This window comes from Thalassophryne amazonica, chromosome 16 (assembly GCF_902500255.1).
Source record: "Thalassophryne amazonica chromosome 16, fThaAma1.1, whole genome shotgun sequence".
Taxonomy (NCBI): domain Eukaryota; kingdom Metazoa; phylum Chordata; class Actinopteri; order Batrachoidiformes; family Batrachoididae; genus Thalassophryne; species Thalassophryne amazonica.
The window spans coordinates 55,222,781-55,249,242 of NC_047118.1; the positions used below are offsets into that span (position 1 = coordinate 55,222,781).

General features: G+C 41.7%; 1 protein-coding gene across 1 annotated transcript in view; it reads right to left on the bottom strand.

The window, feature by feature from the left end:
• The window catches only part of LOC117527681 (BAH and coiled-coil domain-containing protein 1), a 179,275-nt gene that overhangs the window by 29,952 nt on the left and 122,861 nt on the right, over window positions 1-26,462 (bottom strand). Inside the window, exons 12-17 of the mRNA XM_034190135.1 lie at window positions 25,833-26,005; window positions 22,665-22,801; window positions 18,200-18,316; window positions 4,837-4,951; window positions 4,316-4,541; window positions 4,010-4,204 (exon numbers count right to left, since the gene is read on the bottom strand). Of these exons, the coding sequence (XP_034046026.1) occupies window positions 4,010-4,204; window positions 4,316-4,541; window positions 4,837-4,951; window positions 18,200-18,316; window positions 22,665-22,801; window positions 25,833-26,005 (963 nt within the window). The remainder of the gene's footprint in view (window positions 1-4,009; window positions 4,205-4,315; window positions 4,542-4,836; window positions 4,952-18,199; window positions 18,317-22,664; window positions 22,802-25,832; window positions 26,006-26,462) is intronic.

The following is a 26,462-nucleotide window of genomic DNA, read 5'->3' on the forward strand; positions in this document are numbered from 1 at the left end:
ACCCATTCCATCTGGATTCTTTGGCGTTTGAGCACAAAGAATGGATAACATTTTTTTAAGCACAAAACATGAACAGATTTACAGGTAAGAAAGTTTTATTGCGTTTTCACATCATGTGGTCCTCAGAAAGAGAGTTTAGGTGCATTTGAGTGGAAAATAGTGTTAGTTGTTGACGCGTCGCAGAGGATCAGCTGTTTTTAGCGAGCAGATATGGAGCGGCTCAGCTCAGAATTCTAAATAAAGGAGGAAAAAAGCATAAAAATGTCTTTGTAACGCTCAGTGCAGGTGTGGTGTTGTTACCGCGCTTTAAGAGGTGAGCACGAATTGTAGCTGCTGCAGAAAACCGCGGATGAAAAGCTCACAGCTCGCTTAAAGTGGCGAGTTCAGTCGAACCCCGACCCCCTGCCCACGGACCAAGTTTAATGCTGCTATCGACTCACAATGCAAAAATAATGGTACGCACAGTGACTTGGACTAGTAACTTTAATCTGATTTGGAAAGATTAACGCGTTAGATTACTCGTTACTAAAAAAAGTGGTTAGATTAGAGTAACACGTTACTTACTCTAATCTAACCACGCGTTAGTGATGCCGGTAACCACGCATTACCGGCATCACTGACTTTCAATAACCTGTCCAGTGTTGCAGACTGCATGGTCCGCCCCTAAAAATCAGTCCGCCTTTTGCATCTGCACATGCGTCATTTCGGACCACAGCAGCACGTCTGAGACGGAGTCTCTTCACCCAAAGCAATCAAATGGATTAATGTGATTATTAACCATCAGATGATAAAGGTAAAACCTCTTAAATCAATCTAAAGTCAATTTTAAGCAGAAACAAGGCCATTTTAAGCAGAAACTCAGTGAAATTCCATGACGCTATGAGATGACCGACGCACAGTGAACGCATCAGCTAGCAGCTCCTTTAGCTGCGGTGCCCTGATTGCTTCATCTGTCTTTTGTGATGAAATAATGCTGAAATTATGTGGAAATGTTTGTTCTACAAAAGTTATCTGTCGCTGAGAAAGATAATGACTGGAGTGTAGTTTTAAGCTGAAATGAGGTTTTAATCCATGAACCGCGGCTAATGTCGCATGCGCAGATGCACAAGACGGACTGATTTTTAGGGGGGACTGTTCGGTCGGTGACACCGGAATTACTTTGTTTAAAATTTTAACCATAAGTCAAAACTGTCTGCCTGTGCATGACCCGTGTGATACGGCTGCAAGCCTATATGGTGTGAAAATAAATGATTGTTTTTCTCTTTTACTTTCTCCCTTCCCTTCCTCTCTGGTCACCAGGCTCTTTTGCTGAGAGAAGGCGATCTGAGACAGAAGCGCTAACTCTGTGTTGTGTGAGTAGCTCCCAGTGTATTGGAGGCAATACTGAAAGTTATCAGTTTAGCTTTTAGCTGTAACTTCCACTAAACTTTTTTTTAGGAGTTTATAAAAGTTAACTTTTCAGTTAGCGGATTAACGGCTATTGAAGCTAACCTTTTGGTTACCTGTGCCCACCACTGGTCATTGTATTATACTTTCAACACCATTTGAGTTTTGCTTTAGTTTATTTCTCTTCCTTGTCTTTGTGTTACATTGTTTTTTACTTTTCTCCCATGTGTAGCATTGTTGTGGTGTTTCTTTGGTGTGTCATAACTGCTTGGTTTTTCCCGTTTTATTCATCCCGTCATCTGAGTCTTATTTACAATCGTGCACCTGTCTTGTGTTATGCCATCATTAGCATTGGCATATCCCTAACTACTTTCTGTCAGTCCTCGTCAGTGTTGCCAAAGTTACTTTATTAGTCACTTTTTTGTTACTTGATACAGGTACTTTATACAGTTACTTCATCAGCAGCTTTATATAGTTACAGTTACTAGTTGATGAATGTAACTAATAAGGTAAATAGTAATCTAACTTGGTTACTCTTAAGATTGAGTAATCAGCAAAGTAACTAAGTAACTAATCAGCAGAAATAAGTTGTCTGCATCTGCTAATGAAGTAACTGTGCAACTGTATAAATTAACTAATAAAGTGAATTTTCAAAGTTACTGTGGCAACACTGCTCCTCGTCACTTTACATTCAGAATGCCAAGTTTGAGATTTTTTCACTTGAGGTTTTTGTCTCAGACCCATGGTTCCTGGTTCTGTCACATTAATGTTAGTTTCCTTGTGTTCAGTATTCCAGTCCATGTTCAAATTCACCAAAATTTGCATTGCCTGGTCTGGTTCGTCCTCTGGTGGTGCATCTTCACCCAGGTTGTCTCCTTGTCTGTCCTCAGGTAATTCTGGCTTGTTTATGCATTCCAGTTCGAGTCTGTCCACTTCACCTGCTAAATCTGCATTGTGTCCTGCGTTTTGGATTCAATGCCTCATGGAAAGTGTGACACTTTCTGCAGTTTCACCTTTTTCTTGCTCCTTCAGAATTCTGTAGCATATTTCTTATTCCATTGACTGGTAACTGGAGACCGTCTATACACTAAAAGTCACTTGACACTTTGCCATTTCATTACATAGTTAATACTTTAATTGCTAGTTAATTAAGAGGATCCGATTCACCTCACTTGTCTGTCTTTGGATAGTGGGAGTAAAGTAAAGACCTCTGCATATGCCACAGACCCACTACATGTGGCTGATAACTACCACTTGGGGATTTTTCTGAAAGGTATGTATCTCTTGATTTCATCTCAGCATGATCACAACCAATATCATGTCACTTCTTGATTTTATGGCTCTTCAAAGTGACGCCCTATCAACCAATATTGTTTATGAAATCACATTTTTGCCTTTAAACGCATAATAGTGTTAGACAGTCAAAAATATCACTCTAATCCCATAGTAAATATATGTGATGTTCAATTTTACACACACACAAAAAGAGGAAATCCAATACCGTCACCGATGTCCAAGACGTCATCTAAAAATATACCAAATTAATTCATGTAATGTTTTTCCAAGTAGGTTACAGTATTAAATCCAATGTATACTGAGTGCTTGTAATTTTTGTTTCAACAAAATGCAAATCAGACAATTAAAGAGATGATAAAACCAATTATTTTGACCTTTTCACCCTTTGAGGAAAAATTATTTTTGCTCTGAAAATGTTTGAAATGAAAGAGTAATTCTTCAAGTCAGGATGTTTTTTTCCCTTCATATTGAATATATGGCAACATTTAACATGAGATGAATCATTTACAATAAGCAGTTAATGAGACAATGGCACAATTTTGCATGTGTTTGAACATCAACCATGATATTTAGCATGATTAGAATACTATTGGATATTGTATTTTGCATTTATAAGTGCTTACATGTGAAAAAAAATATTTTCTGGAAAATTTAAAAACAAGAAGCTACAAGATATTGATTGCTTTCATGCCATAAGTGGTGGTTATGACCATTTCTGTTTGATATACTAATTCAGAAAGCATGCAGTTGAACAAAAGAATGCTTATGTAAAGTGTTAATACCCAAAGTACAAACGTCTTCCTTCACTAAGTGGACAGTTGACAGTCAGGTTGCTGCATCTACCACACCACAGAACTGCCTTGGATCCTAGATGGCAACCACCCAGACAAACAATCAAGGTATCCCCACCTCTCGAAAGTAACCACAGCCAAGTAAAACATGGGCGTGTTCTTACTCCTTGGTTTTCTCCAGCCACTAGGGTGATCAACACTGAGGTGTCTGCATGGTGGATCATGTTCAGAGAAATGCACCACATGGCCAAAATGTTGTAAATGATACTTCATCACAATGTAAGTTGTCTGAGTCTCCCTAAGTAACTGCACATTTGACACAAATTCATTCCAGTGGTGCCCCAAGGGTCCTCCAAAGACGTACGTACCAAAAACATCTACTCATCCTCTTAGGTCATTGGTTAGTGTCCACGTCTCATAACCATATAGTAAGGCTGGAAGTACCAGGACCAAGACTTGGATGTTCATTCTCCTGCAAAGGTCTTGGCATCACCACTGCTGATAGAGTTCATGTCTAATAATCCAGGCTGCCTCACCTTGATCAGAGGAGTCACTCTCTTGCGGGGAACTTTCTCCTTCCTCCATCACCTCCTGTCTCTGGCCACGGAGAACCCTCGCATTAGTCTGTCTCAGATGGGAAGAGCTCTGAGTTCGGGTGATTGATTCCTTTTTTCGCCCACGGCGTACCTGTCCTGTCCAGCTCTCCTGAGGGCCGCTGTCCACACTGGCTCCTGAGAGAATTTGCAAAAAAAAAAAAAAACCCGACCAGGATTTAACAGTGGAAGCACTGTGCATTATGTAAAACATCCAGAGACCACATCAGAGGTATGACAGGTATCTACCTGTGTCACTTTGCCCCCCTGATTCTCGTCGGGAGTCAGCTTTGCTCGTGCCCTGGATTCTGTGGCCGTGCTTAAGGTTGGAGTTGCAGGGGGAGGCCTCCTTGTCCCTGGAGCTTGTCCCTGAGAGATTCTTTTTACCCTTCTGTTTGAGCTGAGCCACATCACTGGCCAGCTTGGAGCCGAGCACGCTGTGAAGACCACTTTTTCTGCAGCTCTGTACTTTCATCTGCAGTCACAGAAAGAGATGAGAGAACCGCAGAGAGCATATTACACTCGGTCACAAAAGCCGCAGTTAACAGCAGAACATCGGAGGAGGAACGTGCTCTTTTGCTCACACACAGAGACGAAAAAGAGAAGCCCCAACCAAAAAGATATTAATATCGAGAGCAGAGCATTCAACTCCTGGGGGTTGCATCTAATTAGAAATAGTTTGCAACAAAAGGACATACCAAATACAAAGTAACAAAGAGCGGACTGTTTCATTTGTAGTCATGTAAAGAACAAAAGGAGGGGACCATGACCTGTGCAGCACCGAGTCGTTCAAAGCCCCGACTGGACAGTCTCTTTTTCCTCCTCTGGCTGTCTCCACCCCCTCCGAGGTCCTCAGGTGACATGGCTAGCCCCACCCCTGTTGACCTGCCAGTCAAAACAAGGGAGATGCTTTCATTAGAGGAGAATGGTGGAGGTTAAAAAGAAAAAGGGGGGATAGGACATCACAGGGGAAACCAGTTGAGTCACCCCTCTGTGGCATATAATAATGCCTTTTGTGGGAAACCAGGACAAAATCATACCAGGAAAGCTCAGCGTCCTAATCAAGTGTCTGAAAAGTTGCGATGTAGCATGGAAGCTGTTGACTGTTGAGGGCAGTGTGCCATAAGAAGCTTTAATGCTTTTATCTGGAGAACATCTGCAGCCTGTGAATCACTGCACTACTTTCAAAGCTCCAGAAGAGTTGAAGGTTCTGCATTTGTATGCAGCTCTATTGTTTGCCGTGAATATCGTCGCACTCCAGTTGTATATTTGTATCACTGTAGCACACGATTTCCCCCTCCACCATGCAGCATCCCAATCCAAACGCCCTTGAGTTTCCATGTGGAATGCTGCCAGTAGACCGGGCCACATTCACACAAAACATCAACTTCACCCACTCATCACAGTCATAATGCAAAGTCATCAGTCACATTTACAGATTCAGTCTGGGTTTTAAATCGATAAATTGTGTAATATAAATAGAAGAAAACTGGGAAAGCAGCACACCTCTATGCTATGCGCCAAACACTGTTCTTTCTGGTGTGACTGACCTTAAGCAGTTGGTCACCCTACTGTACCTGGTCTGCTTGAGTTTTTTTCCTATTAAAAAATGCCTCAAGGAGTTTTACCCTTACCGCTGTTGCCAGTGTGTATGCTCAAGGGGAGGATAACATTTAAATCTTCCTCATGTATAGTACCTTAAGGCAATTTATGCCATGATGTGGAGCTGTATAAATACATTTAATTGGATTTGAACATGTTTCTAGACCCACTCAGTTTGTTCATTTGTGTCAGCAGGATTACAAAACCCTATCTGACCAATTTTTACCCGGGGCCATGGAGTATTGCGAAGGCTTTGCATCCATCCAGCCGACTGTCGGTCTGTGCTCAGCATAAATCCAGTCCTATTACTGCCAGAGTCTTCAAATTCACAGGTAACATTCTTGGGACACACACTTTGGACAAGTTCAAAGATTGCTAACCTTGACCTATTTTAAGAGGTTAAAAAGTCATATTCTGTTTTCTATTTTTATGCTATGATTCATGCAAATCCAATTTTTTTTTTTTTTTTTTTTGAGGGGCAGAAGTGACAGCTAATCATAGTATAGTGGCATCATGATGTCACTGGCTGGTGTCTCTGGCGCTCCAAAACTGCTTTATGTGTAAATATGACATGTTTCTTATATACTGTATTATGTAAAAGCCAGTGAGAAATAAACACTTCTAAAACTGAAAACGCTATTTTTTGAACTTGATACCACCTCTGGATTGATTTACAAGACATTTTGCAGACGTTAGTGTCGTGACATCACTGGCTGGTCTAGTTAGCTGCTAACTGCACTTTGTGTGTAAATATAACATCTTTCTCAAATATGTCAAAGTTACCGACAAATAAACATTTCTAAAACTGAAAAGACTTTTTTTGTAACCTGGAGTGATTTACACAACACCTCATGGATGTTAAGCCTGGTTCACACAACAGGATTTTAAAATTATCTTTCGGTTTCCAAAACCTGAGAGACCACACACGTGAAGATAAAAAATCATAGATCTAACAGTGTTGGTCGTACAGTGTGTGGTGATCAGCCACATGGTAAGGACAACAACACCACACACGAACAGATTTCACACACAAACATTCCCAGCTCAGACAGGAAATCTCGCAAAATCTCTCGAGATTAAATGTGACTTCAGAGTAAACAAACAGAGGTACTTTGTGGACTATTTAAAACAGAGGGGAAAAAATATACAAAAAGAGAAAGAAAAAGGAGTGGAGACAGCTCGACCACCGGACTTTCTGGTAAGTCAGAACAGCTGTTTTGATTTTATTTTCCGCTCTGTGCGTCTGTCACCTCGCTTTCTGATTGGCTGCACTTCACATTCAGCAGGCTGCATGCTCATTTGTGGTCGGAGGACACCACAGATGCTGCAATATCGGGCCAAAGAAATCCAACATGTTGAATATACCCGATCTGCGATCAGAGCGCTCCTGACGTCCTTCCGAGCAGATCAGAGCGCTCTTAACACACAACACACGGCAGGAATATCTGATAAGATTATCTTTAGTATCATCACGATTGTCTGGGCCTTAAAATTGTGGGAAGGGGAAGATCGGGTCTGATATCAGCGTAATTATCCTGCCGTGTGAACCAGGCCTTAGTGTGCACATGCATCACACGCGGTCAAAGCTAACTTCCGCTCATGTATGTGCACACACCTGCAGACGCAGTTAAGGAGGACTGTATGTCCTCCTGCAGATGCAGTTAAAACAAATAAAATATTGTTCATGATTGATTGATTGATTGATTAATTCGTTGAGTTTATTCTGTAACATCAATATAAACATACAGAGTTGAATCTGTCAATGATACACTGAAAACACAATAAAGCATAAGCAGTTATTTCCATTGTGGTCCTTGAGAAATTATCATGTGACAAACTAGAGGGGCTTGATTGAACATGTACAAATTGTAAATAAGACAATAGGATCTTAATAATTAATGTTACTAACAATAAATGTATAATTACGAGGTCTATTAGAAAAGTATCTAACCTTATTATTTTTTTCAAAAACCATATGGATTTGAATCACGTGTGATTGCGTCAGACAAGCTTGAGCCCTCGTGCGCATGCGTGAGTTTTTCCACGCCTGTCGGTTGCGTCATTCGCCTGTGAGCAGGCTTTGAGTGAGGAGTGGTCCACCCCCTTGGCGGATTTTCATTGTCAGGAAATGGCGGAATGATTTGGACTTTTTTTTCCCATCAGAATTTTTTCAGAAACTGTTAGAGACTGGCAGCTGGAAACCATTAGAAAAATTTATCTGGCTTTCGGTAAAAATTTTACGGGCTTCACAGAGAATAAGGACTGTTACTACAGCTTTAAGGACGGCTTTAAGGACGGCTTTAAGGACGCTCGGCGCGCCGCACTCCGTGTCGCCATCGAGAGCCACAAACCACCGGATCATTTCTAAACGGATGGCTCTGTGGATCTGAGACCGTCGTGTGCACTTTCTCTGGTTATCACAAGAGCTGGACATCAACCATTTTCCAGCAGATTTCAGTTTTAACAAGAGATTTTGTCATGGAAAGCCGAGCGGAGGCTTCGCGCGTCACGACCGATTTGCTGATGGAGCGAGACAAAGGAACACCTCCGTTTTGGTCTCACAGGATGGCTTTGAGATGGTGTTCAGACAACTGTCGGTGGTTTTTCCATCGAGTGATTATCAGAGAAATTGTAGATGTGCCTGGACATGCCAGAACATGTCCCGTGAGGCTTCATCACGGCACTGCTGTGCACCATGCGGCACCGCCGCGACGCGCAGAATTCCTCCGCACGTCTGTCTCAATGTGCCGAAAAAGTGCTGATGTCCACGTCTTTTCACAATTCCTGTGCTAGTCAGGCGACGTCCCAGATAAAACAGTGTCCAGTTTGGAAATGAATGGCACATTCCACTGTTACAGGAGTTTTTGTCATGGAAAGAGGAGCGGAGGCTTCGCGCGTTGCGGCGCATCCGTTTAGAAATGATCCGGTGGTTTGTGGCTCTCGATGGCGGCACGGAGTGCGGCACGGAGCGCGGCGCGCCGAGCGTCCTTAAAGCCATCCTTAAAGCCGTCCTTAAAGCTGTAGTAACAGTCCTTATTCTCTGTGAAGCCCGTAAAATTTTCACCGAAAGCCAGATACATTTTTCTAATGGTTTCCAGCTGCCTGTCTCTAACGGTTTCTGAAAAACGTCTGATGGAAAATACGCCCAAATCATTCTGCCATTTCCTGACAATGAAAATCCGCCGAGGGGGTGGACCACTCCTCACTCAAAGCCTGCTCACAGGCGAATGACGCAACCGACAGGCGTGGAAAAACTCACGCATGCGCACGTGGGTTCAAGCTTGTCTGACGCAATCACACGTGATTCAAATCCATATAGTTTTTGAAAAAATAAAAAGGTCGGTTTCTTTTCGAACAGACATCGTACACATACACACACACTCACACATACACACACAGACCATTGTTGAATCTAGTCTGACCATGTAGGTGTTTTTTTTTTGGGGGGGGGGTAGTTGCCCACCATCTTGAATGTGCAGTGCTATGTGGTTAGTAATACTAGTTCTTTATCAAAGTGAAGTGGTGCAACAGCGAGATGCATGCACATCAAATGTGCATGCGTGGCCTGTCCGGCTGTCTAAACAAGGAACAGAAATGCTCTGTTACAACACACACAGAGGAAGTGTTGCTTACTTTTCTGCACAGGACACTATTACTTCAGTAAATCTTGACATTGAAAATAGTTGTAGGCGTTTATATAAAATTTTTAATATTAGCTTCGAGAACCTTTAAAACAAGACGACAAAATAGTGAATCTGCCTTTTGACACAGATCTTCTCTAAAATAGAGTAGATTCTTCTCCAACAACTTGCAAGAAAATCTGTCTGGTAGTTTTTGCACAATCCTGCTGACAGACAGACAGGATCAAGGGTAATACCTCCTTAGTCAGGAATCCAGTGCATGCATGCTTGTGACAACGTAAATACAGAATTTCTATGTGGAACTTGATTGTGAGTAAATCTCAGAGTATGTCAGTTCCTTTGTAACACAACATGAGAAGAATGAAGGCGATTGTCAAGCGATGCAACTTTCTGACGACTGACTGACATGAGTGAGGTGACAGAGATGGCAGTGAAGTGTGAGTTGTCCCTGCGAGGCAGATCACGCCATGGCTTGCCTTCTGCTGCTGATAAACACAATGTGACACAGTCCCTGCCCTCTTCAGGGGGCTTGTGGTTTTGTGCGTACAGTTACTAATTAAACAGAATTGATTAGCGGGGTTTACTGGCAGAGTAGCAGTCCCACCCCCCTCTTAATCAGAGCGGTACCACAAAGGACCCCAGTGCTCTACCCGAAGGAGTAACCCAGACATGCACAATAACAAACAATGCCTGCACGATTGCTCATAAGTATACAGCTGCATGCATAACTAATTGCACAGATACGTAGAATGCACAGGGAGGGCTGCACGAATGCAACACATTACCCAGGAAACACAAAACGTTTGGTCTTAGAAAGGTTGTTCTACAAAATGCCTTTTGAAAACGTTCTGAAAACATTAAAGTATAGACTCTCCGAAACAAAATGTTTCAGAATGTTGCAGTAAGATGTCCTATGTATGTTTTCCTGAGGTCACAACAAAATGTTTTAGGACAATGTTTGATAGATATTTCCCAGATGGTTTGAAACAGTCATACTGTTTTGTATCAAGGCAGAGGAGTAATTATTTGATTAAAAAAATTAAAAGTCATGAAGAAAATTTCCGTATATTGGACCATATTGTCACTGGCATCTATAATACAAATGTTTATGAGTTCAATGGTACGAATATGGGCAGCACAGTGGCTTAGTGGTTCGCACTGTTGCCTCACAGCAAGAAGGTCATGGGTTATATTCCCAGCTGTGGCCTTTCTGTGTGGAGTTTGTGTTCTCCCCGTGTTTGCATGGGTTCTCTCCGGGTGCTCCGGCTTCCTCCCAAATCCAAAGACTTTAAATTGTCTGTAGGTGTGCATGCGGGTATGAATGTATTTGTTTGTCTATATGTGGCCCTGCAACAGACTGGAGTCCTGTCCAGGGTATACCCCACCTCACCCTCTATGACTTCTGGGATAGGCTCCAGCCCCCGTGACCCTTAATTGGACTAAGCGGTTGAAGATGTTTGAGTGTGGTATGAATATTTCATGAGGTAAAAGATGGAACTTTAAAATTGCTGGCGCTTGGACGACCAGGAAAGGTTTCTGTATCTCCATTTGTAGCCCTAAAATATGGAATAACCTGACAGAGGAACGCAAGCGATGTCTAAATATTAATCAGTTTAAAAATCAATATAAAGAAATGATGTTCTCTAGATATATGTCTGATGAAGTAAGATGAGTTTGTGCTGCTATATTGTGTATGTAAATTGTTTGGTATTATTATTGCTGTTATTATTATTGTGTTAATATTATCATTACTATTGCTATTAGTATTACTATTATTATTAGTTGCAAATATGTTTGACAGATCAACTGATTTTGGAATAAATTGATGATATATATATGTATATATGTGTATATAGCAAGTGGTAAAAGGGGTGGGTGTATAAGCTTTTGCTTCAGCCTACACCCCTTCGGCTACACAGAACTGGAAAACTGGAAAATGGCTATGAGTTTTCAAATTTGCCCGCTAAATGGAATGAATAATCCATGTTACATGACATACAAAGCACCAATCAAATGTCAAGGATCCACTCAACCGTTATATAAAACAGAATAATCTTTGTAGAGAAATACAGCTTCTGCTGATTGGCTAACTGCATCCTGACAGGGCATTCTGATTGGCTGGCCACATCAGTTGCACAATTTCAAACTTAAAACATCACTGCAAATCTCTCTCTCTTTCTCTCTCTTAGATATTGCAAGTTCTGAAAGGTAAGTTTGAAACTTATTTGCATATTTAGGAAGAATAAGGTCCCCCAGATACCCTATTTAAAATTAGTAAAGCATTTATAAAGTACAATCAAAACAGTGGCAACTTTTTTGATTGAGTTTCTTTTTGAATTCTTCTAGATTATCACTTGTATAAGTATGCAATTCATTTCTCTTAACTATTAATTTTACCTTTGATTATGTATACTTATGATACTGGAATCTGTTATTGTAACTGTGATGATTTTATTTTTAATTTTTGCATGGAAAGGCAGCAGTGACACCCCCACTCACTAATATCCCTGTAGAGACAATACTCACAATACATACAAGTGCAGATCAGGCATTTTATTGTAAAGATGCATGTACAGTAAATGGCTATAATAAAGATATATGTCAATAATCCACTAGGATTTTACTGCTGAAATATTGATCGAGAAAAGCTTTTGGGCAGGGGTAATGGTCAAATGGCTAGTGCACTTGGTTTCAGTGTGGAAGGTTCCCGGTTCAAACCCCACCCCTGCCAGATTTTCTCCATGTAATGTGGAAATTTGTACCAATTCAACATGTAGATCCACCTCCAATTTGCTGTAGTGTCCCCGAGTGCAAACAAGGGAGCAGCCGAAGGGACTTACTTTTTGATCGAGAAAGGTTTACAAAATGTTTTGGGCGTATTGCCACAAAACCTTTTTAAAATGTTTTGGAGCAGTGGTTTTCAAACTGTGAGGTGTGCCCACCCTGGGGGGCGCCAGAGTTCTTCGGGGAGGGGGGCACAAGGGATGGGTATCATGAACTGGTTCTTTTCGAGAATCATTAAGAAATGATTCGATCCACTGACATCCACCAGTCTGTAATCAACTGCTTCTGTAACAGCTCCGCTTTGAAGCTTGAAACAATGAAGCAATGCTCCGATCTGCTGCTTTGTTGGTTCATTGCTTCGCTGCTTTTTGGAAGTGACAGTCCGCTTCTTAACCCCTCTCAAAGCCATTTAAAGATGTCAATCGTGAGTCACTTTTGTGCGGATTAAAGTCACTAACTGGGACTCTTGTCTTGTTGCAGGCAAGAAACGAGAATCATCCTCCGTTCCATTCGCACAGCTCCAAACACTGTGCTGCTCTCTGTCGAGTCACATTAGAGTCCGGGTGGAATTAATAACTTTAAAATGAATCACCGTTTAAATCAAATGACACCTCCTTCCAAACGTTGTAACACAGACAACAAACTACAACAGACTAAAATGTTTTTTTTTTCTCCATATCGCACTGCTGATGTGGAGAACAATAAAATAAAAACCAACTGTGTAATTAGTGAATATCACTGAGTTGATATAAATGATACATAAAAGGGGACACAATACATAACTCCACGGTTAAATAACCCTGGTTAAAAAAAAATGTTACTCACGGGATTCAAACCCATACTCTCTGATTACCAGATGGAAACTGGTACCATCTCTGCGCTACCATCGCTGGCCTGTAATCAGTGCCGAAAAATGCCTGAAATCAACAAAGACATGGACGAGGTGCTGTGTGCAGCCGCTGCAGGCCAGAGCAGGAGCAGAGATCTTTACAGCCACAGTTGTGAGCGGACATGCCCCCGTGTCCATTCAGCAACCAGACCAATGTGTCTCTCTCTGTGTTATGTGGTCATTCATTTTCGTTATTTGTTATGTAATGGTATGTAGGTATTGTAGTAATTATTTATATAACTATCCTGGCGGTGGTTTCTGTGTCTGTCATCCAGCTGTCAGTGTGCTGTGATCAGCTGACATGCCCCTCCCCGTGCTGTGTGCGATCAGACTGTCCGGCCCCCATGTGATCAGATCTGTACATACATATAAGCATTTTGTGCATTTTGTGTATGTATGCTTTAAAAGTGACATGTGCAAACATACATATTCTCCCTCTGGTGCTCACAGAATGCGGTAAAGGACAGCCTGTGCTCCTACCTGCTTCCCTCCATCACTGTACGCGACCACCAGTGACTTACAGTGTGATGACCATAGGCCCTGTGTCCATATAGCATTTTAATGCTGGATGACAATATCTTGACCACATGCAACCGCCTCCAGAAAAATACAGCACCCAGCATCTTTTTTCAGAATGGACCACTTGTTTTTGTGGGGCTGCTCCGAGCACATTTAAACTGAAAATGCCTCAATTTTTCAGAAAGATGCCGTGACATCACTGCAGCTCCTTTCCATGCAACAAGGAGGAAAGGTTTGTTTTGGCTGATTTCTCACTCAAAATGTATCACAATAGAGACAAAAAAAAACTCAGTTGTGAAAGCAGACTGGACAGATGATTAATCCTTGCTGAGGGTGTGTACTTTTTATTACCATACTGTCATGTGGGTGGTCGCGTTATGTGGGGATTTACGTCTTTTCATTGTATTCTGTAGTCTTTCTCAGTGTTCTGGTTTTGGACTGCTTGGTGTTTGTCTGACTACACTCTCTTGTCTGGTGGTTAGGATCTGGGTGTGTCTTGTCCCTTTTGTTTGCCACGCCCTCTTCCTGGTTGTCCTCCCACACCTGTATCTCATTTGCCCTAATCACTTCTGTTATATAAATCCTCTGTACTTTGTTCTTGATCTTGAATTTTTTGTGTTATTGTGTACTGAACCTGTTGCCTGTTATTGACCTCGGCCTTGTCCTATGTTTTGGAAACTGTTGCTGATTTTGGCTTGTCTACCCATGTGCTGACCTTTGCCTGATTCTTCAGTAAAACTCTTTTTACACACTAAACACCTGAGTGAGTCTTGCATTTGTGTCGAGCCTTTTTTGGTCCAGGTCCTTGACACATACATTAAACACTGGTTGTTAGCTGTTTATTGTTAAAACCCATGTCCAAGCTTTTTATTTTTCCACTGAAACTGCTGGGATGAAGCATTTGTGGGCACTCTCTGAACACATTTCTGTTGGGGAAAAAAGAAGCTTTATGGACACATGGCCATAATCTGTATATGGACTCGACAAATCATGCGGTCTGTCATCCATAGGTTTTCTGAGAACCTCATTTGAAAGTAAAATGAGTAGGTCCAAATGTCACCATCTTGGCAATGCCTGACTCCACCTAACTCCCACCCAATCCATAAATGGATAAAGAGGTGGAGTGTGGGCAAGACCAGCGTGGCCTGGGCAGGATGAATAAAGGCCAGACACATCCCTCATTTTGGAGTTACCAAACAAGCTGACGCTAACAGGCTAATCTTCAGTCAGGTCCTTTATTAAGGCATATTCTTTGTGGTCTGTGCAGTGGTTTTCATAACAGATGGCTTGGAAAGGGGTATAAAAAATTATGACTGGCATATTGCTTTAGTAACTGTGAAGTAACAGTGGTTAAAAAATCTCCAAGCTCTCAATACCTGCTACTTAGTGCTAACAGCATATACAAATTCAAAGTAACATTTTAGTCAGTTGAAATATTGGAGCACAGAGTCCTTACATGTTCCATTAACCCCATACTGTTGTTATGATCGGGGGAAATTAGAGAGCAGTTTCTTACTTTTAAATCTGGACAAGACTAAGATGATGGTTCTTGGTCCAGCGAGACATCGGCATCAGTTTGACCAGCTAACGCTTAACCTAGGCTTGTGTGACATACATCACGTTGACAAAGTGAGGAACCTTGGGATGATTTTTGATCCCACATTTTCCTTTGACCTCCACATGAGAGATATTACAAGGACTGCTTTCTTCCACCTGCAGAATATAGCTAAGATTTGTCCCATCCTGTCTATGGCTGATGCTGAGACCCTGATTCATACATTTGTTTCTAGACTGGACTACTGCAATGTTCTATTTTCTGGTTTACCACAGTCCAGCATTAGGGGTCACCAATTGGTTCAAAATGCTGCTGCCAGACTCTTGACAGGAAGCAGAAAGTTCAATCAAATTACACCCATTCTGGCATCTCTTCACTAGCTTCCCGTCTCTGTGAGGTTTGATTTTAAGGTTCTCCTATTAACCTATAAAATTATTCACAGACTAACATCTCCCTACTTAGCTGACCTAAGTAAACCCTACGTACCGGCCAAGGCTCTGCGTTCTCAGGGTGCAGGACTACTTTGTGTCCATAGGATGAAAAAAAGACTACGCACCATAGAGCTTTCTCTTATCGTGCCCCTGCTTTGTAAAAGCAATCAGATTCTGTAGAGACATTCAAGTCTCTACAGAAGTCAGGGAGACAGACACCCTCTCTACTTTTAAGATTAGGCTTAAAACTTTCCTTTTTTCTAAATCTTATAGTTAGGGCTGGATCAGGTGACCCTGAACCATCTCTTAGTTATGCTGCTATAGACTTAGACTGCTGGGGGGTTCCCATGATGCACTGAGTGTTTCTTTCTCTTTTTGCTCTGTATGCACCACTCTGTATTAATCATTAGTGATTGATCTCTGCTCCCCTCCACAGCATGTCTTTTTCCTGGTTCTCCTCCCCTCAGCCCCAACCATTCCCAGCAGAAGACTGCCCTCCCTGAGCCTGGTTCTGCTGGAGGTTTTCTTCCTGTTAAAGGGAGTTTTTTCCTTCCCACTGTCGCCAAGTGCTTGCTCACAGGGGTCGTTTTGACCATTGGTGGTTTTTACGTAATTATTGTATGGCCTTGCCTTACAATATAAAGCGCCTTGGGGCAACTGTTTGTTGTGATTTGGCGCTATATAATAAATTGATTGATTGAAGTGTAGACTTAAGGTGCATTAATTCTCCCTCTCGTATGGTTTAGCATACTGGCATAGCATGGAAACTATGCTTCTGTACTTTTAAATTCAGTTTTCAGTTTAAATTCGGGGTGTCTGTTCGTGAAGCTTAGGCTAGCAATCACCTTAGTATTCTCTCTGCTTTCCTGTTGATTTAATGTTGATGAATTATACTTTAGGTGTGGTTTTTCTGACCGATCAATTCTGCCCTTTTTTAATCTGTCGAGGTTGCAGAGGAAAATACATGAGAGTGGCGTCTGTGGACAGCGAGATGCTGGACTGATGGCGGAAATCCCATGCCTGAAACTGTTAACAGCAGACTTCTATTTCTCCAAACTTAAAAAAACTTTTTAAAACCTTGTAACTCTTAGAATGGCCTATGCAGTAGGTTGCCCCTTTAAGTCTGGTCTGCTTGAGGTTTTTTTCCTCAATATCATCAGAGGGAGTTTTTCCTTACCGCTGTTGCCTGTGTGCTTGCTCTAGGAGTTGGTAAGGTTAGACCTTACTTGTTTGATGCACCTCGAGGCAGCTTTGTTGTGATTTGGCTCGATATAAATGTAATAAATTGAACTGAAAACTGAATTTTTTATTTAGTTATTTTTGTACCAGGACATAAACATGTTTATTCTGCTGTAAAGGCAGAGATTTTAACATGGGCGTCTGTGAGAAGTGACTCACATGTGGCCATTCAAGGAACTGCAAGATTTTGGCACTTCCACTTTGGTTTCATTTTCGTATGGAAGTTGCCTTTTGATTGCGAGAGGAAAGCTTAAATATAATCCTGCCATGCAATGTGACAAGGGACCATTACTCCTCTTTCAGATGTCGTATGTGCACAGATCTGCTGAACAACCACAGGGCACACTCCTGTTGCTGGGAAAAGAAAAAAGCGCTGTAAGGTGTCACTACCTGCAGGTCAAATTTTGACACAATAGACATAAAAACATGATCTGCTGCAGTGTAGCCAGCGAAGAACCCCGCCGACTCCACGCTGGCGTCCTCTCTTCCCCTCCGCTGCACTTCACTGCAGGGCCCCCCATCCTGTTACCCCTTCCATTTGGGTGTCATTGTCACGCAGCATCAGCGTCTCCGCTCGGATCAGTGCTGGCCTGGCGAGGGGGCAGGGGTGCACTGGTGGAAGGAGAGTGTAGGTGACATGAGGGCAGCTGGGAACACTGTGTGGACCTTTGCCCGGAAACCACAGTGAGGAAAAACGAGAAGACGGAGAGCACAGCGAGGTGACTTTTACTGCACTACGCCTTTCCAAAGGCTGATGACAGGACAAATTGAAGCACGACAACAAACCGTTATCCCCCATGGTTTATCAGTGCAGAGTCCGTTGCCAGAATGACAGACAAAAAGCAAAGCGTGCACTGAAGTGGGGCGCTTGTTGCCTGAATAACTAATCTCTGTGTCTCCTTCTCTATTCCTCGCCCACTAATTGTTTTTCTCGTAAATGCAAAGAGCATCGAAGCCCTAAATGTCAGCTTATCTCTGACCGCCAGGATTGGATGACCGTCATGTTATCCTTGTGACCTATGGTGGTCTCGTGGGGCCACAGTGGCAGTGGTGTGTCACATTCCTGCTGCTAGGACAGATTACAGGAGAATTCACAGTACTCTAATTACATCCTCTGCCTGTCATCTCCCCCAGTCAGCAGCAAGCCCCCACCCTTCCCCAACACGCCGTGGCTCAGCCGAGCTCAGATGGCACGAGGGAAACCACTTAAAGCACTCATCCATTCATATCTGTAAGTGTGCACAAATATTCCTAATATTCTATACTTTATTACACACGCAGCTCACACACTTAGGGCATGATATAATTAATGCATTAGTTTAAAGAGGATTCATAAGGTCAAGGTTCAGCCGTGTTCTCCCATTTCCTGTTATGTCAGTGAGAGGCGGTCCCTCTATGCTAATCGGACACAGCGACTTGTCAGGCTCGACTGAACCGCAGCCAGATTACGGAGGCCAGCTGAGTGATACTCACTTGATTTTCCTCTGGCTCTCTTGTGAGGAAGCTGTGCTCGTGACGAGGGTGGGTTTGCGCTTTCTGGGCCGCCCAGGTCCTCGTCGCGCGGGGCTGCGAGGTGTTTCCTCCTTCCTGCTTGCACACACACCATGAAACACACACAAGACCCACAACAAGACTGGTTGAGGCAGGCAGAAAGGATAGACTTTCTCGTGAATGCAAATGTATCAGGGCTTACGTCCCTTTGAAACATAGGCGGCTCTATTAAGGGGAGGCACTGAATGGGGGGGCTGTACCCCTATCATCCACACCACAAGAATTTCACTAGGCCTACCTAAAAATTAACAATTGTCATTTAAAATCCTGTTTTTCACCACACCATCATTCTCTGAGTAATTTGGAGGTGTAGCGCTCTGTTTCCATAGCACCCATGAAATATTGTTTATACACTTTTTCTAAGATCAACTGAGCAAATTCACACCAGTCTCTTAACACCCGCTTACACCAGTTAAGGGTCATGGGCCGTGAGACGGGGTACACCTTAGACAGGACGCCAGTCTGTCGCAAGGCCACATATAGACAGACAAATGCATTCACACCCACATGCACTTCTACAGTCAATTTCAAGTTTCCAGTCCACCTAACATGCATGTTTTTGGATGTGGGAGAAAGCCGGAGCACCTGGAGAAAACCCACGCAAACACAGGGAGTACATGCAAATTCCACACAGAAAGGCCCGGGGTGGGAATGTAACCCACGACCTTCTTGCTATGAGGCAACAGTGCGAACGACCAAGCCCAACAGTGCTGTCCAAGATTTTTGCATTTTCTACTTATTCATTTTACTGGTGTGAAACAGATTCTTCATCAAATAGCTCAATCCAGGAATCAGAACTTGGTGAAATAAGCACAATCCAGGGCTGTCCCCAAGGTACACACCAACCCAATGACCAGAGAAATAATTTAGATCCGATCATGATGTAACAAAGGCATATCCTGATGTTCATGTGACATGCCATTTATTCGCTATGGAACAGAAAGATCCCCAAAACCAGTGGTGGGCACAGATACCAAAAAATTACTTCAATAACAGATATCAGATAACTGAAAAGTTATCTTCGATAAAGATAAAACAATAAACCACCCAAAAATGTATCAGAAGTTACAGATAACCGATAACAGATAAATTCCAATGTTGTCTCTGGTACATTTACAACTATTAATAAAACAAATTTAAGTTTTAATGCCATAATAGCTTCTAGTAATATTAAAAATAACAACAGACCCAAACAATGAGACCACACTTTCGTCTTTGAACATTCGGCCCCTGCTGGAAGCGCTTGTTTACTACAGAGCTCCCAGCACAGAGGCACTCTGAGAGCAGCCATAAGGCCCAGCTCTCTATCAATCACAACGCTTCGGTCAGGTGGAGGTCTTGAAAAATAAAGTCATGCTGACTTATGGTTTTGATTTATAAATAACATTAATACCGATTGAATAACTCCATTAATGTCAATTCTGTCATTTGTACAAAGTTAAAATATAGCATATATCTTTTAATGTTGAATAATGAACTAATTCTGAGGTTTTTTAACAAACACAGACAGATCGCAAAGGATTCTGGGTAAACGTGCCTCTGCTAAACACTGACTGATTCAGTCATTCATTATGTAAACCAACACATTAATGTGACGTCTGTCGTGTGTTGGTGTTTACAGATTATTGTGCTTTTGTAAAATATTCCATTTTTTTATTTGTAAAAACAGGCATTTTTCCGGAGCCCTGGAAGTGTCATCGCAAAAATGTTTTGCGATGTGGAGAGTGGAATGTGCGCATGTTTTATGATGTAGTAAAATGTGCTTACACTGTGCGAGATGATTTTCATGCAGGAATTTTTTGGACGAGTTTCAGGTTAATCAGCGCCATCTGCATCGTGTAGTTGTACATGGAGTAACAGCTGCGTTTAAATCTCAAGACCACCTCCTGATCGCCGATCGTATGGTCTTATGAAAATCAAACCTGTTTGATATTATTCTGGTCGTGCCGTCGTGAGGGTATCCTGCTGCTGAAAAGCACAAGCATCTAACCGCGTCGCAACTGTGCCTGTGCAAACACCGCAGAGCTGTCTGTAATGTTATTATTATTATTTTTTTTGCTGTTGTTTGTTTTGTTTTTAAACTCATCTGTAAAAAAAAAAAAAAAGCCATTTGCAAAGCCAAAAAGTTGATTTGACAATCATCTGATATAACCTGGTCAAAATAAATACTGCCATCTACTGGTGCCCAGACACTTAGTACTTAGGGCAAATACTGCCAGACACTACTGGCCAGTAGATGGCAGTAGAGGCCTTGAAAACAAAATTCCAGATAATCCCTGTCTGCTACATTTAAAATGCGTGGAATTTAACAAACGCAAATACAATAACGTCTATAAACCCAGAGAATATATTCACGAGAGTTTTAGGCACTAGAGTTTAATGCTGTTGTCCGTGGAGCCTGAACAGAGTGTCTGAAATGCAATTGTCCTGTTGTGAACTTACTGAGATTACATAATCCTACCCATAATGCACTGCTCAGCACAGCATGTCCACACTAAAAAATTAGCACATTACTTTAAAACTAAAACATATATCTGATATTTTCACTTTATAAAACTACAGACATGGCAGTAATTTTAAATAACTTGTCCAAAATTAGTTTGGTTAAAATTTGAACCATAAGTTTAAAATGTATGCCTCTGGATGACTTAGGTGATATTGCCAGCATATTGGTACGGTGTTAAAGGAAATGATTTTTTTTTTTTTTTTTTGGCCATTTCTCCTTTGTCTACAGAGAATAGAGACGCTTTTCATAGAAGCAGCTCTCTTCTGTTAGCAGAAGGTATAACTGTCCATCTGTTACAAAACTTTTAACAGGTAGGTGCTGAACTAATTTTAAAAATGCTTGTCGCTGTTCAGCTTTGTTTACTTTGGTTATCGGTCTAAAAGTTATCGAACAAAAATTAATTGGAAGATAATTGGTCCGATAATGGTTTTTAAAGTTATCTAAAAAGATAATCCAATAATGATAACATTATCTTCGATAATTATCTGTTATCGGATTATTGGAAGTGTGCCCACCACTGCCCAAAACTGTGAGTGAACTAAATTAGTGAGTAGATTTTATATCAAATATTTATATTTTAGTGATTAGGGGGCCTAATACAGACTGTACTTTCTGGAGTATAAGGTTTAATGTATATTCTACTGAACCGAACAATATGTATAATTTGGAGAGATAGAAAAGCTCATTTTGGCTAAATTATGAAGGTGTGTTTTACAGTGTACATAACTGAAAGACACTAGTTAACTTCTTGTGGCTTTCGATAACTGAGAAACTCCGTTTTTGGCAAAATAAATAAAATATATAAACTTAAGAGATCCACTTTCCATTGCTGAAAACAAAGTATTTACAGCATGTTACCTTTATATATATATATATATATATATACACTGAACAAAAATATAAACGCAACACTTTTGGTTTTGCTCCCATTTTGTATGAGATGAACTCAAAGATCTAAAACTTTTTCCACATACACAATATCATCATTTCTCTCAAATATTGTTCACAAACCAGTCTAAATCTGTGATAGTGAGCACTTCTCCTTTGCTGAGATATCCATCCCACCTCACAGTGTGCCATATCAAGATGCTGATTAGACACCATGATTAGTGCACAGGTGTGCCTTAGACTGCCCACAATAAAAGGCCACTCTGAAAGGTGCAGTTTCAGCATCAGCATCTTGATATGGCACACCTGTGAGGTGGGATGGATTATCTCAGCAAAGGAGAAGTGCTCACTATCACAGATTTAGACTGGTTTGTGAACAATATTTGAGGGAATGGTGATATTGTGTATGTGAAAAAAGTTTAGATCTTTGAGTTCATCTCATACAAAATGGGAGCAAAACCAAAAGTGTTGTGTTTATATTTTTGTTGAGTATATATATATATATATATATATATATATATTTTTTTTTTTTTTTTTTTTTTTTTTTTTTTTTTTGCATAGCCATGCACACTGAGTTAGCTGACTGAGAAACGTAAGACTACACGCCGACATTTAAGAATGAAAGAAAATAACCTCCATACTGACTGCATTTTGTTATTAGATATTGTCTTAAGTTGTTATTTTTTCCAGATTTTTCAAAATTGCATTTGTTTCAGAGTTGCTATTTATTTAGCAGGTTATTTTTAAACAATTGCTATTGTTATCTTGAGCCATTGTGTTCTTGTGAAGTAACAACAACTACGTTTTATGTGCTTGAAATTGACTTTGCAAATTAACAACAAAAGTTGACACACCAACAGTAAATAATGGCACCTCATCTCAACCCACCAAGAAAACAGATCTAGAGCCGCCGCTACTTTGAAATTCCTGAAGACAAAGAGAGCTGTGGGATGGAAATGAGCTTGAGAGGAAAGAGGTCAAGGTCATACTCACTGATGGTCGTGCTTTCTTTGAAGCTTGGCTAATTCTCTTTGTTTCTCTTTGTAACAACGCTGCAGCTCAGCCAATTTCACACGCATTTCAAGCTCAGGACCATCCATTGTTTCCATGCTGCCTTTGGCTGGGCACACCTGAGAAACACCAGTGCTGGTTATTGTTGATATGAAAAAACAAATATTAACAAGAGATTAACAAGAGGAACTTGCACTGCTGAATGCCACACCAAAGCCTTGCAGATTTTTTTTAATCCATACATGTCGCTACACTGTTCTTGTCTGATTAAGTGGTTAAAACTTTACCCACATATAAGTTAATTCTATCCTTTAAACATACAGAAAATTTTAATATTATTTTATTATTTCTGAATGCTTACACACACACACACACACACAGATACACGAGGTCTGTTAGAAAATACCGACCTTTTATTTTTTTCAAAAACATATGGATTTGAATCACGTGTGATTGCATCAGACAAGCTTGAACCTTCGTGCGCATGCGTGAGTTTTTTCATGCCTGTCGGTTGCGTCATTCGCCTGTGAGCAGGCTTTGTGTGAGCACTGGTCCACCCCTCTCGTCATTTTTTTTATTGCAAATAAATGTCTGAATGATTTGGAGCTTTGCTGCATCAATTTTTTTCCAGAAACTGTGAGAGACCTCCAGGTGGACACCGTTCGGAAAATTAATATGGCTTTCAGGGACGATTTTATGGTGATTACACAGATTAAGGAGTGATCCAGATGGTTTAAAGACCGCCCACAACTGCTGAGAGCGTGCCGTGCTCCGAGCGCCGATCGACAGGCTCAAACCCCGTTGAAACAACCAGATCATTTCCAACGTGAAGGCTTTGTTGAGCCGGGACGTCGTCTGACTTTCACAAAAAGGCAGGAGACGTGGACATCAGCACTTTTTCGGCACATTCCACTGTTACAGGAGTTTTTTTCATGGAAAAAGAAGCAGAGGGATGCGCCACGAAGCCGTTCATTACACGGCACAAAACCACCTCCGTGTTGGTCTCACAGGACAGCTTTCAGGTGTATTTCAGACGGCTGTCGGTTGCTTTTCAGTCGTGTGATTATCCGAGAAATTGAGCATGAGCTGGACATGCCCCAACATGTCCTGTGAGGCTTCATCACGGCGTTGCTTTGCGCCATGCGGCTCCACCATGACGTGCGGAATTCCTCCACACGTCTGTCTCAATGTGCCAAAAAGTGCTGATGTCCACGTCTTTTCACAATTCCTGTGCTAGTCAGACGACATACCGGATCAAGACAGCGTCCAATTTAGAAATGAGCACATTCCACCTGTTACAGGAGTTTTTGTCATGGAAAGAGGAGCAGAATTCCGCGCGTCGTGGTGGAGCCGCATGGCGCAAAGCAACGCCGTGATGAAGCCTCACAGGACATGTTGGGGCATGTCCAGCTCATGCTCAATTTCTCAGATAATCACACGACTGAAAAGCAACCAACAGCCATTTGAAATCTACCTGAAAGCCGTCCTGTGAGACCAACACGGAGGTGGTTTTGTGCCGCGTAATGAGCGGTTCCGTGGCGCGTCCCTCCGCTTTACTTTCCATGAAAAAAACTCCTGTAACAGTGGAATGTGCAGAAAAAGTGCTGATATCCATGCCTTCTGCCTTTTTGTGAAAGTCAGACGACGTCCCGGATCAACAAAGCCTTCACCTTGGAAATGATCTGGTTGTTTCAGCGAGCCTGTCGATCGGCGCTCGGAGCGCGGCTCTCAGCAGTTGTGGGCGGTCTTTAAACCATCTGGATCACTCCTTAATCTGTGTAATCCCCATAAAATCGTCCCTGAAAGCCATATTCATTTTCCGAACGGTGTCCACCTGGAGGTCTCTCACAGTTTATGGAAAAAAATTGATGCAGCAAAGCTCCAAATCGTTCAGACATTTATTTGCAATAAAAAAACAACGAGAGGGGTGGACCACTGCTCACACAAAGCCTGCTCACAGGCGATTGACGCAACCGACGGGCGTGAAAAAACTCACGCATGCACATGAAGGTTCAAGGTTGGCTCATGCAATCACACGTGATTCAAATCCATATGGTTTTTGAAAAAAATAAAAAGGTCGGATACTTTTCTAACAGACCTCGTGTATATATATATATATATATATATATATACATATATATATATATATATATATACATATATATATATATATATATATATATATATATGTCCAAAAAGTATCAGACCTTTATGGATTTGAATCATGTGTGCTTGCATGAGCCAACCTTGAACCTTCATGTGCATGCGTGAGTTTTTTCACGCCCGTCGGTTGCATCATTCGCCTGTGAGCAGGCTTTGTGTGAGCACTGGTCCTCCCTTCTCGTTGGATTTTCATTGCGAGGTGGAACGATTTGGAGCTTTGCTGCATCAAATTTTTCCAGAAACTGTGAGAGACAGCCAGGTGGAAACCATTTGGAAGATTCAGACGGCTTTCGGTGACGATCCTATGGGCATCACACAGATTAAGGAGTGTTACAACTGGTTTAAAGACGGCGCACAATGGTGGAGGGTGCGCCGCGCTCCGAGCGGCCATCGACAGGCTGAAATGACCAGATCATTTCCAAAGTGAACGCTGTGTTGATCCGGGACGTCGTCTGACTACCAGAGAAATTGCAGAAGAGGTGGACATCAGCACTTTTTCGGCACATTCCACTGTTACAGGAGATTTTGTAATGAAAGACGTGTGGAAGTTGGAAGTCTCACAGGACATGTTGTGACATGTCCAGCTCTTACACAATTCCTCGGATACTCACTCGACTGAAAAGCCACCGAAAGCCGTTTGAATCTTCCGAATGGTTTCCACCTGGCTGTCTCTCACAGTTTCTGGAAAAATTTGATTCAGCGCTGCTCCAATCGTTCAGACATTTTCCTCACAATGAAAATCCAACAAGGGGGGAGGACCAGTGCTCACTCAAAGCCTACTCACAGGCGAATGACGCAACCGACACACGTGAAAAAACTCACGCATGCACACGAAGGTTCAAGGTTGGCTCATGATATATATATATATATATGATATATATATATATATATATATATATATATATATATATATATATATATATATATATATATATATATATATATATATATGATATTTTTAACAGCAAGTCATTTCTGCAAACTTACTGGCTCATTACGAGGAGTCCAGCTGCATTTACGACGCAAATTGAGGATTTTGCGTGCCGGGCAGTGACGCCCTGCACTCATGCTGCTGTTTTCCTGCAAGGAGTCCATCTCCAGTGCACGGGCTGCAGCCAAAGTAGCGAGACTTTGAAGATCGAACATCAGCAGATCCTCTTCTGTGAAGAAAAACATCCCATGCATTACAGGTGTCCAAGCAATATGTCAAAAGTAAATGAGAAATACAAAAATGCCCGTGCATGTGTGTACCTCCAGAATAACAATCTCAATAATTCTGCAGTTTTCTATCATATAAACTTCAGAAGATAAATGGTATTGAACACAGAATATGAAAGAAAGCAGACTCAGTGAGGCGGTATGACACATCACATCATATCAGTGTACACTGACCAGATGTTCCTACACTGGTGGATAACTTCTCCGACACACATCTGTGGGTGTGGGTGTATGTTGGGGGGAGGGGGAGAGCACTGAAAACAGTGCATCACAGTGAATCATTAACATCAACATTTTGAAACCAAAACATTTTTGAAAGAAATTAATTTAGTGTTTGTAAGTACTTAAAACAGTGTATTGTTTTATTGACTCTTTTACAACTTTCAAAACACCCAACCA